This window comes from Urocitellus parryii, chromosome 5, assembly GCF_045843805.1.
Source record: "Urocitellus parryii isolate mUroPar1 chromosome 5, mUroPar1.hap1, whole genome shotgun sequence".
NCBI lineage: Eukaryota > Metazoa > Chordata > Mammalia > Rodentia > Sciuridae > Urocitellus > Urocitellus parryii.
The window spans coordinates 24,460,487-24,476,890 of record NC_135535.1 but is presented as its reverse complement, the minus strand read 5'-3'; the positions used below and the strand labels follow the sequence as shown (position 1 = coordinate 24,476,890).

Below are 16,404 nucleotides of genomic sequence, written 5' to 3'. Positions count from 1 at the left end.
TTTACAGGTTTTATTTCTTCTGTGAGACAGGCGAGTTCTTTAGCTGAGAGTGAGTAGGGACTGAGAAGGGTCTTAGAGGAGGAAAACATGGAAAAGGATCATTGCAGGAAAGGGCTGAGGAAAAAAGGATTTCTGTGGGAAGTTTGAGGGCCAAATTTACAGTGGGAAAACATAGACTTGTAGAGGAATCTCTTAGTACAATTGTGTTATTTCCCCCCAAAGAGCTCCACTGTCCAACTAAAGGAGCAAGGGCGCCAATGGAATTGAAAGAACTGTTGGAAGATTCTAGAGAGAAAACCAAGGGGCCAGGTTTAGTAGACAAACAGAAGTAGATAAATAGGAGCTGAGAAGAGAAAATCAGTAGTCTACTGTGACATAACTAGAAGCGAAAACCAGAAAGAAAAATGGCTAGAAGAAAAAAACAGGAATTAATAGAGCACATGGGATGGTGAACTCAGGGGTACTCGGCCACTGAGCCGCTGGGATTACAGGCATGCACCACTGCACCTGGCTCACCTGTGTTTTGTCTTTGCAAAACTGTATCTTTGCATTACAACCCCTTTCCTCAGGAAGGACCTTCCAGTGGCTGGATTTTCTTCTGAAGTTTGACAGTCATTACAGAAAGAACTGTTGTTACAAAAGGGTGAGTTTTGCACACCGTGGGTGTGTTAGGAGGGAAACAAAAAAAAGGAGAGGGTTATGGAGAGCAATGCCTATCTCTTCCGATGTAGCCCTGGTTTGAGGTGTCCGTCATTTACCTTTAGCTTTGCTTTTCATATTTATTTATTAGTGCTGGGGACTGAATCCAGGGTGTGCTCTACCACTGAACCACATACCTCAGCCCTCCCTTTAGTTATTATTTGGAGGTAGAGGTGGGGTGAGGGGACATAAAATATGAGAGAAACGTAGGAATCAATAAAGTAGACTAAGCAGTACAAGAGAGTGATCACATTTTCTCTTTTCAATTCATTTTAAAACAGAGAAGCCTTTTTTCAGTAGCAGCCAAGAGACACAATGTTAGCACAAATGAACATGATGTCATGTAGAAAGCATTTGAATATTTTTCATAATTACTTTTTTGTCTTAGGATCTGTGATTATGAGATATAAAGCAACATCAGCAAACATTGTCGAGGCCTGAGAAGACTTCTGCCAGTTGCAGGAAAGTGAGCAAGAGAGAAATAGGATATAGGAAGAAGAGTGATGTTTTGCTTTTTTGCTCATTAGCGAGAGAAATCATCCAGGGAAAGAATTTGTGTCCTAGAGATAAAATGAGATGCATGCAAAATGCCCAGCATAGAAACTGGCACATTCTAAAGGAAGCTTTAAGTGTTGGTTTTCTGTTCTCCTTAACAGGGCAATTCAACATCAATATATTCAACATTAATTTAAACATTCATAAAGTTGTTTTTTAAAATCTGCATGTGAATTGAAATTCTGAAAATGTAAACACTTCTACTTAAATAGGATTAATTGTCTAGTCCCTATGCCTTAGGTAGATGCCCTTCAACATCACATTCTGCAAATCAAATTTTACAACACATTAAGCAGAAAAATGTGTACAATGCCGTTTTAACTTAATTTCCCAAACAGTGATGGCCCAGGAACATTCCAAAAATCTGCTCCTGTGACTGGAATTTTAAGAGTCAAAAGAAGGACGAAAATTTGGATGAATCAAGATGAATACAATATGAGACCCTTGACAGCTGCAGGTCCCTGAAATTAGCATTCCTCTTTCAGCATGGTGTTTTCAAAGACTTCTTCCTCCAATCTAGCATTCTAACTATGATTCTCCTTCCCTTTTCTATCCTCATTGGTTATCAAGTAATGGTTTCCATTCTCTTGGCTGGTTTTGCTTCCTCTTTTGAAAACCTAAGGTTGCTCCTCCCAACTTCTCTCTCACTTGTCATTTTAGAATTTACACCCACCATTCTGACTGTGGTAATTTAATGGTATCCAATTCACAATATGTTGCTTAGTTAAGTAACAGTTGGACCCATGAATTAATAAAACTGGTTTTTGTATATGCCTTGGGATTTTCAAAAGTGTTTTTCAGAAATGGCAGCCTCAATGGACAAAGTTTAATCCCCTCTGGGCTCAGTTTTCAGACCTTCCTCTTTTCTATCCACACCCACTCCTTGCATGATCTCATCCAGTTTCATAGCTTTAAATAACATCTCTACACTGATGACTCCCAAATTTATGTACTTGGTCCAGACTTCTCTGGACTCTAATCTTACAGATCGAACTGTCTCCTCAGTATCTCCCATTGAATATCTAAAAGGCAGCTCACACTTAAGGATCAGTACTTAGTAGAGTAACATTCAATACAGTTAATAAACAGCATTATTATTTTATAGTTACTTTCATATAATTCAACAAATGTATTTAGGACATTTACTCCTTATAGGGATCTGTACTGGGTACAGAAGTTGTGGGGGGGCTGGAAGCCACAGAGCAAATTCAAGGAGGACAGTGTCCCTCAAGGAGTGAACAGTGTGGGAGCAGAAGACATAGGAGACATGGCAGAATAGCTATGTGTGAGCTGCATGGTGTACAGAGTAGAGAGAGATCATCCTCCCTGAATTTTCAGACACTTAAGATTACTGACCACAGGCAATCACTTCCACATCATCTGACCTGATTCATCCTCCTCATCTTCCAGAGCCTCATCCTTAGAACCCCTATCCTGGTTTCTGGGGTTCTCCATTCCTTGGAGCTGCCTCATATGCCCATATAGACCTGACTTCCAAGTGCCCGCTCCTCATCTGTTCTTCATTGTCAGGCTTTAGTTTTTCAATGAGTCATTACAATAATTCAACATTTTATCACCTAATTTCCTAAAGTTTCCAGATTATTTTAACCAAATATTGGCAAAGTAAAACCATCAAATAGACCAAAATGCAAAGCAAATAAATGCTAAAAAGACATTTTTCAAAATAGCTAGCAAGGAAATTATTTTGTTGGTGGAAAGATCCACCCTTTGAAATCAATAAACCAAGCTATTTATTGATTGGGCATCTGGGTTTGTTCTCGTTTTTTATATACGTTCTTTAAATAATCTTAACTAATAGCCACATGGGTTTTATTTAAACTAAAGGCATTTTTTTTTTAAATAGGCTGCTATAAATCTTAAGCCCCATCCCTAAAGAAAGGAAATAGCACTGTGGTATGTTTAATCAAAATATATAAGTATACACAACATTTTCATTTTCAAGTAAATTCAACAAAATTATATCTGAGACTATGTTTCAAGATGATACATTGATATAGCTAACTTAGAAAACTACTTAAAGCAGTTACTGGCTTGATGAAAAGTATTAATTCCTCTTCCCTCAGAATACAAGCCAATCAAAAAGCATGCTAAATGTTTCTAAAGAACTGCACATTCATTATCATGTAGCTTATTTTAAACAATATCAGGTATCATTAAGTGTACACTGTCTTCACTAATGTAAGAAAATATTAACTTTATTATAAAAAATACATGCAGCTTTATCACAAATTATCAATTAAACTATAAGCATATACAACTCAAAACCATCACCAGAGCAATTTAGGTTTTCTTTTTTTTTTCTTTCTTTTGCAGTTTGTGGTTATAATAAAGCCTAATCATATAAATAATTTCCATGTAGTTCCTTATCCCAAAGCTCATTGCTTATTTAACTCTGAATTACTCTCAATCACTGTTTCCCTTCCTTTTTTCTGTAACATGGAGTTAATGTTGCTCCCTAACCAGTGAGGGTCCTGTGAGGAGAAGGGTGCAGTGCATCCTACCAGACACGTGGGAAGGCGTCAGCAGATACCAGTCATGTCATGACTTTTAACTGTTGCTGTAGCCCCACTCCAGGAACCAAAGAAAATGAGTAGTTAACCAAAGAGTGGTGCTTAGAAAGCATTCCTACTCTTTATCTTTTAAGTTTTAAAAATTCTAAGTATAATTTAACATATACACATATGTATAAACCTGATTAAGCTGTTTTCCATTTTCTGCATACTTGTGCCAGACTGAAACACAGAGACTAATAAATGCTTGGATCTTGAGAGGCATATTATCCATACAACATTTGGAGTATTCATCATGTCTACTCTCATATTATTTAATAAATCAGCCCATAAATTATGATGTTTACTCTTTTACTCAGCAGGTTGTAAGGACTGTGAAAGAAAGGAACGTATGTAGTTTTTGTATCTTCCATCTTAATTGCCTTGGCGCAAAGAAATTTCCACTTAGTATGCTTAATGGAAATAGCACTGGGCTGGAATTCAGAAAATGAAGACTTCAGTTAAGTAACTATAGACAAGTCATTTACACTCTCTTTAGGCCTCAGATTACTCATGAGTAATCTTCTTTTCCATGGATGACATTTAGATTCCTTTTCATATGCTCTTATTCTAAGACACACTAGCAACACCGATTCTGCTCATTAGTAAACACTAGCAAAATTGAGTTGGACCACTGTATCTCATGTTAAGTTATATCCAACTTAATTTTCCCATATCTATAGGTTAAAAGAAATGTAACCCTTACTTATAGATATTATTCACTCATGAAAACTTGGCAGGAACTCCAAGTTCATGTCACTATTCTGTCAAACACAAATCCTTCAGTATATATTTAAAATGGTAAACTATCCCCTGCTGGCATTCCCATCCCCTTCCCTGTTTCATTCCCCCCTCATCATTTATCACAATCTTGCACACAGTATATTTCATTTTTTTTCTCTATCTTCCTATATCTCCCCATGAAGAATGTAAGTTTTATCAAGACAGGGATGTTTATGTTCGGTTTACTGCTATATCCCTAGAACCTGGAGTGGGATCTGAAAAAATAACTCAAAAATTATTTGAATGGGTGAATAAACATCATTTAAGATCCCTTACTAATTGCCCTGCCCTAAACCATAGCTTATCTGATATTACTACCAACTCAGCTTTTCCAATTAATTGGGATTTCTGAACCTCATCCCCTGCCCTAGACCTATTCATTTCTCCCTCTCTGTCCTTTCTTTTCATATCATCCACCCATAGTTTCATTCAGTTGCATATTTGATTGCCTATGTGATCCAAGTCATGTGCTCAGTGCTGGGTAGCAGAGGCAAATAAGACTGACAGATCCCTTACCCTCTTTAACAATCCTTATCTGTTCAAGGATTACTTGGAGGCCAGCTACTCCCTCCTCTCTTGACTTCTCTCACTGCCGCCTCTGACCTTATCGTCCTCCTTTTGAATGTTATATATTTCTCATACCCTGGAGAAGAGGTTGATTGAGTGCTTGTAATAGTGAGTTAATGAAAGCAGGGAGTGAATGAAGCTCACTTTCAACAAGATGATACCTATATCACTTTAGAGTTGCTTTTGGTCCCTGGAACAGATGCAGTTTTTTGAATGATAATGGAAATTCCAGTTCCATAAGTCCTGACTGTGTGGGGCCTAAAATGGTTTTCTGAATCTCCCCAATTTCCTGTATTTTCTGTACCCTGTGGTGATCTCAGGGTGCTTCTTTGCATCCTGAAAGAGCCTCATGAATCCATTATCTTTAGCTTCAAGGTTATTATTACCTACTGCTTCACCTAAATTGGAGACTAAGCCCCCAAGTGACAGAGTCTGGAAGTAAAACCCTGCCAAGCCCAAGCTGTCTTTTCCTTATGCCAAGGCTTTGGGAGCACTTAATGCCTCCATTGCAGAATTTTCCACATTGTGCTCTGTGGTTTTCTAGAGCTCTGAAAGTTAACTGGGGTTTGGCAAAAAGAGGGTCCCATGGCCAAACAAGTTTGGGAATTCCACACTCTATTTCTTTCACTTGGGGGTACAGGGTAAATCATAAGAATATTTGTGTATTTATAAACGTTTAACTTCGTTAAACTCAGTTGCTATGATTTGAATGTATACCCCAAAAGTTCATGTGTTGGTAACTTAATCCCCAGATTCATATGTTGATGGTATTTGGAGAAGAGGACTTCGGGAGGTAATTAGAATTATGTGAAGATGACTGAGTTAGTAGCTTTATAAGAAGAGAAAGAGATCCAAGCTAGCAAGTTTGCTGTCTAACCATGTGATGCCCTCCACCCTGTTAGGATGCAGCCCAAGATATGCAGATTGAATGTCGGTGGTATGCTCTTGGACTCCCTAGCCTCCAGAACCATGAGCCAAATAAACTTTTATTCTTCATAAGTTTCCCAAGCTCGTGTATTTCGTTATAGCAAAAGAAAATAGATTAAGACACCAGTTGGTGTTTCCCAGCCTAATCCAACCACAGGACCCTTTTATACTAGACTATCACCAATGTCTCGAAGTTTATTACTTCTCAGGAGAAAACCGTTCAGCAGATTCTTTTTTATTTTGATGTCATATCCAAATGAATAGCAACAAATGGCTTTGTGAGACTGAGAGAAGGGAAGATGTGCATACCTCTCCCTGAAAGCAGTTCTGGGGGGTGGTCAATAATTGAGGGAGAATGTAGTTTAATGGAACAAATATTCGCCTTCAGGTCAGAATAGTGTGACATAGTCCTAGCTCTGTCCCATAACTCACTGCATATTGTTGGGCAAATCACTTTACCTTTGAGCCTCAGTCTGGTCTCCTGGGAAGTTGATGTGTTTTTGGATATAACCACACCCCATTCTTTGAAACTGCTGACCAGTTTAGGGAGTTCGTGTTTAACTTTGGTTTAAAAAATTATCTGGGGCTGGGGTATAGCTTAGTGGTAGAGCAATGCCGAAATGTACAAGTCCCTGGGTTCAATCTCCAGCACTACAAATAGAAAAAAAAAAAAAAAGAAAGAAAAGAAAAGAGAAAGTGCTCTTCTATGTGGATTTTTGTGCCTATAATTTTAAAGTCCTCTTTGAGAAGGTTGGTTGCTTTAGCTCTGTTGATGGAGGTATCTGTTCTTCAGACATGAAGCTAGAGGATCTCAAAGCCCAAAGCCAAAACAGTACTTTTGAATGAACACAGGAAACAAATTATATCTGGGATATACTTATGTTAGCCTGAATAGTAGAATAATACCCACAGAAGTTGTAAGAAGTCTTACTTACAGTGCAGGAAGAAACAGGTCTGTTATAAACAAGGAATAAATAAAAATTGATTAATTGGCTTATTTTTCTGAGAACTGAATTTCCAAAGATAGAGATTGATGCTATAAAGTTGTAACTGCAAAATGATGTAGCTCAGCACTACTTTATATTCTAAAATAACAGAAGACAGTTAGGTTATAGTCCTTTCTGGGGAGGATAATTATAATTATCTTGGAGGAAGTCTTTCTGAAAAAGATGAGTTCACAAATCTGTTCTCTGAAGGGAAGAAATTCTATGACTTAATGTAGACTTGCAAATATGCTCTAGGGGGAATTAAGTTGCACTTAATGTTTTTCTTGGCCCTAAAATATAAGACTGCTGAATTAACAGCAGCAATTAAAAACATTTACAGGGGCTAGGCATGTGGCCCGGTTCGATCCTCAGCACCACATACAAACAAAGATGTTGTGTCCACCAAAAACTAAAAAAAAAAAAAAAATTCTCTCTCTCTCTCTCTTAAAAAAAATTACAAACTGGATAAAACCAGCATCTGTACATTGAAATAACTAACATAAATTGTAATCGCTGTTTGCTTGGAATTTGATGCAAACATTGATGACAATAAGTCAGATTTTGTTGCCACTATAGGTCAGGTAACTTACTTTAATCACCTCTAAGTAACTGCTAAAGCGCTGTAATCAATTCAATGTGATATTTGCTAAGGGAGTGTTGCCTGCCATCTGGTTACTAAAACTGTATTTTTGCTACTTCATAGATGCACATGACCCAGTAGCACTGAGATGGAAGGAGCTGATAGGAGCCCATGGATCAATTCCAAAGCAATCTGAGAGTTAAAGCCATTTGTTTGTTTTCAACACAAAGTGTTCTCCACATAAGAAAGCAATGAGTCGAACTTATCTCTTTCCTGTCCTGATACCTTTAAAAACATCCAGCATAATAGGGTGTAAAGGAGCTTACAATATTAAGAGAACCTTAGGGACCATGAAGAAGAAGGGCACAATTGGTGTGCTGCCTGCCCTGGGTCCTACTTGGTTCTGGGGCCAGAAGCCCTATTCTTGTGGTCCCTTCAGAAGAACAAGTAGGTGGACAACATGTTGGAAGTCCCTTATGGAGAATAGTGGGAGAAGTTCCCAGAGCAATCTTTTCATCAGGCCCTGGTAAACAGAGTGCCCCACCAACCCAAAGGCAGAATCAGCACCAACTACAGTGCCTGATACACAGCAGAACTCAATAAATTTTTATTAAATAAAGCCATCCGGGAAGTTTGGGACTAATTATATAAAGGGCTGCTAGATGTGTGCTTTGGTGTTTGTAGCCATTGTAATATGTACTCTGGGTGTATGACACCTGGTCTGCTTTCTCAACCTTCCTATTATTGACATGTTGAGGTAGATAATTCTTTGTTGGGTGTAGAGGATGGAATGCTGTCTTACACATTGTTAGCAGCCTCCCTGGCTCCCAACCACTTGAAGCCAGTAATGTCCTCCCTCCCAAATGTTTCTAGACATTGCCAAGTGTCCTAATATCCATGGATGGAGGTGACATCACCCCTAGTCAAGAACCACTTACTTATTCTGAATATTCATGATATGTTTCAGAATTAGAATGATAATCCTCTCTCTTCTCTTTAATCTGTTTTTATCCAGTTTTCTCTGAATGTTTTCACATATATGGCAGCATCTAAGTACCCCCTTAGGAAAGGAAAATATTAGAGAGAAAATATTCCATGCAACAATTGGACCAGGAGCTAAAGAGACTGTTTTGCACAATGTGAATGAGCTGGTCTTGAACCCAGGGTAGACCCAACTCCCTAAACTGGAACAGATGTTGTCCATAAACCCCAAAGGAACCTTACATCTTAAACTATCTTCATTTGTTTGCTATGCACGTACTCTTGGAATCTTAACAGTAAAACTCCACTGTCACACAGAAGTATCCTTCTGGGCAACAGATTTTTTTTTTCCTCTGTTGGCTTTGTTTTTATTTATTTCCTATTTATGTTAACTGTATCAGGAAAGTACCAGTGTGGGCTCCAGGAACAGGCTGTCTTGGTAACTCCTTCCCCCTTCAGTAACACGTGTAATCCTGCCAACTGAAGAAACCATTAGCCTTTTAGATCTCTAAAGCAGAGCATGTGCCTACTCTTTCTTAAAATGAAAAAAAAAAAAAATAGAATCTTAGAATTCTGTCTTAAATACAGCCAGTGGGCAACCTGCTTGGAAATGACTACACCTCCATATCCAAGGATGGGAAATAATTTATGACAAATAAAGCTCATGAAAAATTCTAATTTCATTCATGTTGCTACAAGTATAGCTTCATGCTTTAAAAAAATGTGGGCTGGTAACATTTTTCTACCTTACTTTACTTACAGTGTAGAGTTAAACAGGTGCCCTTACCTCTCCTCCAGTGCATGGGAAGGGATTGGAGTATCTAGAGGTGCAGATAGCTCCCTTCTTGACAACATCATCTTCCAGGCCAAACGTAGCTGAGCAGTTAGTGGCAAAGTACTTGTAAGGCTTCCATGTCTTTCCAAAGTCCTGGGACCGTTCCAGCACCATGGCTGCAGGCCTGGGGGACTTGAACACCATAATTAGGTGAGTGAAGTAGAATTCAGCTTCCAGGTCTAACTGGATCTTTTCTCTGTGCACATTCTCTGCAGACTGCCACCACGTGCGGGGGAACCTGAAGGACGAGTCTGCCATGGCAGATGGCAGATGAGCCAGGTGAGGGTGGGCAGCATTGCACTTGTCACATTTGGGCTGCCTGCAAGTGAGATCTGCATTCTCGCTGTAAAAGCAGTACAGTTCAGTGGCATTCTGACCACAGGTGGTGTCTGCCCAGAGTTTTCTCCCTAAGGCCAAATTCCCCATCCGAGGGTTGCAGGCTTTTTCACAGCGGGAACTGGCTCCAGCTACTCCACTCAGTCCTAAGGAGGGGAAAGCACATGTCATTAGGAAAGCTCTTCTGTCTACCTGGTTCAGCAGCCACAGCCAAGGTATCCCCAAAGAACTTGACACTTTCTCTAATGGGCTGATTTGATCATGAACATAGGTCTGTACACCTACACATTTGTGTATCCAAGTGTTTGATTTTTATGTTCAGTTATAAAATTCACATAAGAGAAAATTTCATGTAGAGTGAGGGAAAATGCAAACACTGGGATGAAGAATATTGGCCTAATATTTTTGAGAACTTTGTATCATAAATATTCTATATTTTTGAAATATAATTTTTTAAAGTCATGACTGAAATTATAGCCCCCAAACCCATTCTTCCAAGATCACCTAGTCTTTCAAATATAATTTGAGTCCTTAGCAATTATCTAACATGTTTATTATAAAAGTGCATTTAGGAGCTGGGGTTGTGGCTCAGAGCTAGAGCACTTGCTTAGCATGCGTGGGACACTGGGTTGAATCCTCAGCACCACATAAAAATAAAAAAAGGTAGTGTGTTCACCTATAACTAAAAAATAAATGTTTAAATAAAAGGAGTGCATTTAGGAGGAAATGCAGAATCCTACTTTCTTTATATTTTTAAGCCAATGAAAAGATAAATTCCCTAGGAAAAGCAATATGCGATATTTAATAAACATGTAATAATACAATAGGACCTCACTGAGGGAGGCAAAGCCAGAAACCACTGGATGGCAAGTGTGCAAAATCCATTTCTAATACTAAGTAAATATAACCATGAAAAAACCCTCCAAACTGCCAAATGACAGGAAAGCTTATTTTACATGTTATCTGCCTCTTGAGTGCCTCTACCTATGACAGGTTACATAGCAGTTACCTGTTTGCTTAACAAGAGAATGTTTACACTCTGGCAGCCACTAACACATCTTTAACTATTGACTGTGAACTAAAACACCTTCTTAAAGAAACACACTCTTCCCCCCAAAGGTCCAAGAGACCTTAATGTTTCAAAATTACTTAAAATGATAAACATTACCCACTTATTAACATCCAGACTACAAATCATAATCCTTTAATTTGGGTCTGTCATTTTAATTATGAATACTTTTAAGCAAAATCACCTATTTTAAAAGCTAAAACAGAGAGGAAACGAAGGAAAAAGAAACCAAACCCCAAATTCTGGCTAATTGAACGTTTCTGCTTAAAAGGGAGCACTTCTGAACTGTTATCACTGTGGTATTGAAGAGAGCCAAATGACAGCTTTGGCTGAAAAGGAGATGGAGATGTTTCAAAGCTGATTGACAATCATCAGCCCCATGTAGTCTTGCAACCAAAATAAAGGGCTTCCTTAGGCATTATTTTCTAAATGTCAAATTAAAGTGTACACTATGCCTGGCTCTATTTGCCATTGTTCTGATTAGCTGAAGCAACAGTTGCTTGTGGCCAGAATCACACAAACACACGGTGTGCTATGACTCACCTGTAAAGCATTTCAGGGGAAAATCATATACTGCCTGTACAAGTATTTTTGACTTGAAACACTTGCCTTGTGATATTTATTTACAACCTCTTGAATGCTTGCATGTTTTTGCCATAACATGGTTTGAAAAGGGAAAATCTTGTTGAAGTTCACCTTTTGGTTGGAGGAGCATATGTTAGTGCACATAAGGGTGTATAAGCAAGAAAAATTAAAGAAAGAACAGACCTTTAACAGTTCCTGGGGCGTGCTAAATAATTTGTAAATGCCCTACATTAATAAGTCTAGAAAAGATTTGATAATAAATAATAATAATCAGTGAATAAAATACTTGGAGATTACTAAAAAAGTGACTCTCCAAGTACACCGGGGATGCTTCTCTGACTGACTGCTTTAGGGGTGTGGACTCTAAAGCCTGCATTTTATCAGGTCCCAGAGGTTCTGGGAGGAGAGTGGAAGGAGCTAAGGGAAGAGATGCGTGCGATCCATCAGTGCTCTTCTATAGCCTACACTCCTCTTTCTTTCGCCTGCAAGCCTGGATGGCTGAGGGTCCCTCACTTTCTTTCCTCTTTACCCGCACAGCTAGCTGCATTTATGCCTAACTGGAAACAAGGTGACCTGCACGAGGGAGGGACAGGAGCAGAAGGGGCTCCCGAATTTAGAAACAGCGAGTTGGGAACCGGTGGCCTAGGGCAGTCCAAGAAAGTCAGGACAGGAGTGGGAGGGAGAGGGCATCTGACGACGCCTCTGCCGGTTGTCCAGTTACCGAGACAGGGAGCAGACCCGCCTCCGACCTCCCGCAGAGCCTCGGCCAGGGTACCAATTCCCCAGGGGCGGCCAGCCAGCTCCGTGCAATCACCAGGGTGATCACCACCTATCGTCCTAACCCGGAGTCCCACTGCGTTCCAGTCACCGTCCCCGGGGAGAGGGCACTCACCCCCGCCCCAGGTGGCCCTACCTGGTTCCCTAGTCACCTGCGCTAGGTCGGGGAAGTTGGTGATCGCTCTCAAGGAGAGACACGCCCCGGCCCACGCGCGCCCAGGGTCGCTGGGCCACCGTTCCTCATCACTCCTCAGGCCATGAAGTGCCGGGGGATGGCGAGCTGGGTCCTTTGTTCCCTCACAAAGTGGAGAAACAGTTTTTTAACAAACCAAATCGAGAAAGAAACCCAGGTCGCAGTATCTCTAGTAGGACGCACCCAGGATATCGGGTTATCCCAGGGCAAGTGTATCTCGGTTGCAAAAAATATCAATGGTATTTGAAACTGCGGGGCCCCGGGGAAAGGAGGCGGAACATGGCCACTCATTTCATCCTCAGGAGCGGAGCTCTGAGCTCCCAGCCCAGCCCCCTGCACCCCTGAGTTTCGAGCTGGGGAATAGAAGGAGCGAGGGAAGGGGGGTGGGGGCCCGGCAGCGTCACCACCCACCTGCGGCCACCGCGGAGCAGCCCCAGAGCAGCAGCAGCCGCGCGCAGCTCCCCATGGCCGGGAGCAGCCGGGAGCAGCCGGGCTGGGCGGGTGCGGGAGGGAGCCGAGACCTCCCGGCTGTGGGATGAAGCGGCAACCGTCCTCAGGAGAACCCGGGGCTCTTTATTTCTTCCTCCTCCTGGGGCGCTAGGCTCGGTCAGTGGGCACCCGTGGCGCGGAGCCGTGGGCCGGGGCCGCGCCGGGCGGTGGGGTGACCCTCGCGCACCGGCCTGGCGGGGCCCGGGCACCTCGGGGGCGGCGGGAACCCGGGGACCATAGCCGGCCTGGCCGCGCTGCCCGGCCGAGCGGTCCTGAGGGCTTCTCCGCCGCTAGCCTGGGGCTCGGCGCCCGAAGCCGCCGCTGAACTTTGCGAGACCTTTCACTTCCCGGCCGTCCCTGCCGCCGCTGCCGCCTCCTGGGCGTCCTCCTCCGCTTTTACCACCTCCTCTGGTTGCCGCGCCTCGGTCCCGTCCTTCTCCATGGGCAGTTCCATGGGATGCATTTTTATTGCACCGACACCGCGGCGCTCCGGTGCCAGCCCTCCTCCCCTCGCACCTCCACCCCTTCCTCCCGCCCGCCCCCCGTGCTTGACAGCCCGGGCGGTGCAGCCCGCGCGGCAGGGTCGCCGCGTCGCCGCCCGGGGAGGGGTCCACCGCGCCCCGACCAGCCACCCCCGCGGCCGTCTGGTCCCGCCCGCCTCAGCCAGGCGCGCGCCCTCCCCTCGGTCCCCAGCTGCCCTGGCGCCCCTCCCGGCTCGCGCCCGGCATCTCCCTGCGTGACCCCCCCTGGTGTCCTCCAGCACCCACAGGCCTCCCCTGGGAAGCAATCTCCCACCTTCTCCCGGAACATTCCTGAGAGCAGTTGACTCCCTCTTGATCAGGTCAGGGCATGCCGAGGGGCTTAAAAAACCGCGAAACAGGCTAGCGCCTACTTTTCGCGTCCCCCAGCAAAACAAGCCCTCCCTCTTCTTTCTGCCAACCCTTCTTCGCGAGTCCCACGACCCGGGTTCGGAACCCCCAACTCAGACCCGGGTACTGGCACCGAGATCGCGCCACTAAGTAGCATTCGCTGCTTCTCTGCCGCCTTTTGGGGATGGGGGCGCTTCTGGGCTAAATACTCTGTCTATGGGTCTGAGGGTGTAGCCAGGTGCAAATGGGGTTCTTTAATCATACTCAGGGTGCTGCAAGAAAAGGGTCACGGGATTAGTTAGTGAACTGTTGAAGAACATCTTTCTCATAATTACAAAGAATTCTTTGGTCCTTCCACGCACTCTCACTCTATAGAGTATGGTGTGCTGTGCAACAATAATGTTATGAAATAACTCATGGGCAAAAATTTAGTAGTAACCACAAGCAGCTAATTAGGATAGATAGGATTGCTCAGGGCTGGTGTTTATGGAAGGAGATTAAATAGCACTGGAGTCTGGGACTTTTGCAAGTTCTGTGAAAATGTAATTCTGCTTACATATTCAGGGAAACTGGCAAAAGTTAAGACAAATGCAATTTTGTATTGCAGCGTTGGGTTTGTGCTTTTGAATATTTTCCAGAAAATTAAGTACTTTACAGATACCATTCAGTTATTGTGTGTATTGCAAGTGGGAATAATTTAGCACTTGGGGCACATGTAGATATTATTTATAATGATCCCAATCCAGTTCCTCAGGGGGGAGATAAACCTATTATATAATGTTATATATAAGAAGTTTATCTCTTCCAGGAGGAACTGGATTGAGGTCAAAATAATCCACTTGGGAAATATTAAAAGTTACTCTTTTGGTTGACATTAGGAAGTGGCAAACCAGTGTGTCACAGCAACACATATGACATTTTCCATTTAGAAAACAAATCCTTTTTTTTTTTTTTTAAACTATTGGGGGACTTTCTTCATATCATATGGACAGGCTCCTAATGACAAGTCATTAAAGCACCTCTCCAACTGTACTTTTTATTGAAATTGTTAACAGCCTAAGACTCAGCACAATATTAACCTAATTGCCAAGGGAAGTAAAAGCAGAGAAAATATTTATTTAATTCTGGGTCTACTATGTTTAGGCACAACTATTCCATTTCTTATTATAAATTTCAGAAACATTAACTATCTGCAACGATCCTGCATAGATAATATACTTCCTTGATTGCTCTATAAATGGTTCTTGTTTATTTTAACAAGACAATACACTCCTTAATGGTAGGACAGTCTCTTGTATTTAGTCTATACAAAACATTTTCTTATATTCATTATTCTTTTGCGGGGAATGGTACTGGGGATTGAACTCAGGGCCTTGCACATGTTAGGCAAGCACTTTACCACTGAGCTACATCCCCAGTCCATATTCATATTCTTAACTGAAAATACCTACCAGATATATAGTACACGTTTGTTAAATTTTTGGTTTTGTTATTAGGAATTGAACCAGAGACACTACCAGTGAGCTGCATTTCCAACCCTTTTTATTTTTTAATTTGCTCAGGCTTGCTTCAAACTTTGGATCCTCCTGCCTCAGCTTTCCAATTCACTGGGATTTCAGGTAGGAACCATGACACCCAGCTCCTTAAATGTTTTTGACTGAGTTATGTATTGCTATATACTAAGAACAGAGACTAAGAAGAAAATCAGTGAAATGAGAATGATTCCCCATATTTGAAAGGAATCTGTTCATTCTACACCAATACTTTATATATAAACCATCTCAGAAGGAAAAAGAATCAGCATTCTAATCAGTTTTATTTGCTTATACAGCCTAATTTGTTACAAACTATACTTTCATTTTGAAGATTCTATTAAAGTAAGCTTAGGTAAATCTTGTTTAATGGTAAACATATCATTGACTATGATTGTGTGTTTTTTTAAATTTCAATAAAGGATTAAGAATTTTTAATAGTATGAATTAGTAGGAAGTTTAGCAAACTTATAAAACTTCAATAACAAGTTTTCAGAAACCATATAATTGGCAAAATTAAATCTAGAACATTCTTGATAACCTGGAAGAAGCCTGAAAAGGACTTTAATAATTAAAATATTAAAAAGTCCATGTACCAAAGAACATACCCATAGGAGAACTCTTCAGGGTCTCATTTAAATTACTTGTGTGTGTGTGTGTGTGTGTGTGTTGCTGGGGATTGAACCCAGGGCCGCACACAAGCTAGGCAAGCCCTCTGCCACTGAGCTACTCCCCAAGTTTGAATCCCCAGCCCCTGTTCATGCTATTTTAATGTTTGGTTATGATATTTTCCTAGACCATAACATAGTAGAAATGTTGAAATGAAGCAGGATTCTATTTAAATTTCAGACAGTCTAGTAATAAGGAGGATGGGGAAACTATGAAAAGCAGACACACGGACAAAACAAAATCAGTAACAACAACAAAACCCCCAAACTCACAGCAGCCTAAGGCCTTTTAGTACAGAGGCAAAGCACCAGAAGGCAATAAAGGCATCACTTTTTTACAACTTAGTACAATAACTAAGGTCTCTAATAAATCATAGAGTATTCAGAATCATACATGACCTTG

General features: G+C 41.6%; 1 protein-coding gene across 2 annotated transcripts in view; it reads right to left on the bottom strand.

Moving 5' to 3' along the window:
* The window catches only part of Ntn4 (netrin 4), a 105,181-nt gene extending 91,770 nt beyond the window's left edge, over positions 1 to 13,411 (bottom strand). For both annotated transcript variants that reach the window (XM_026398102.2, XM_026398105.2), the window contains exons 1-2: positions 12,855 to 13,411; positions 9,436 to 9,965 (exon numbers count right to left, since the gene is read on the bottom strand). In XM_026398102.2, coding sequence (XP_026253887.2) covers positions 9,436 to 9,965; positions 12,855 to 12,909 — 585 coding nt within the window. In that variant the 5' untranslated portion in view covers positions 12,910 to 13,411. The remainder of the gene's footprint in view (positions 1 to 9,435; positions 9,966 to 12,854) is intronic.
* Positions 13,412 to 16,404: the final 2,993 nt, after the last annotated feature.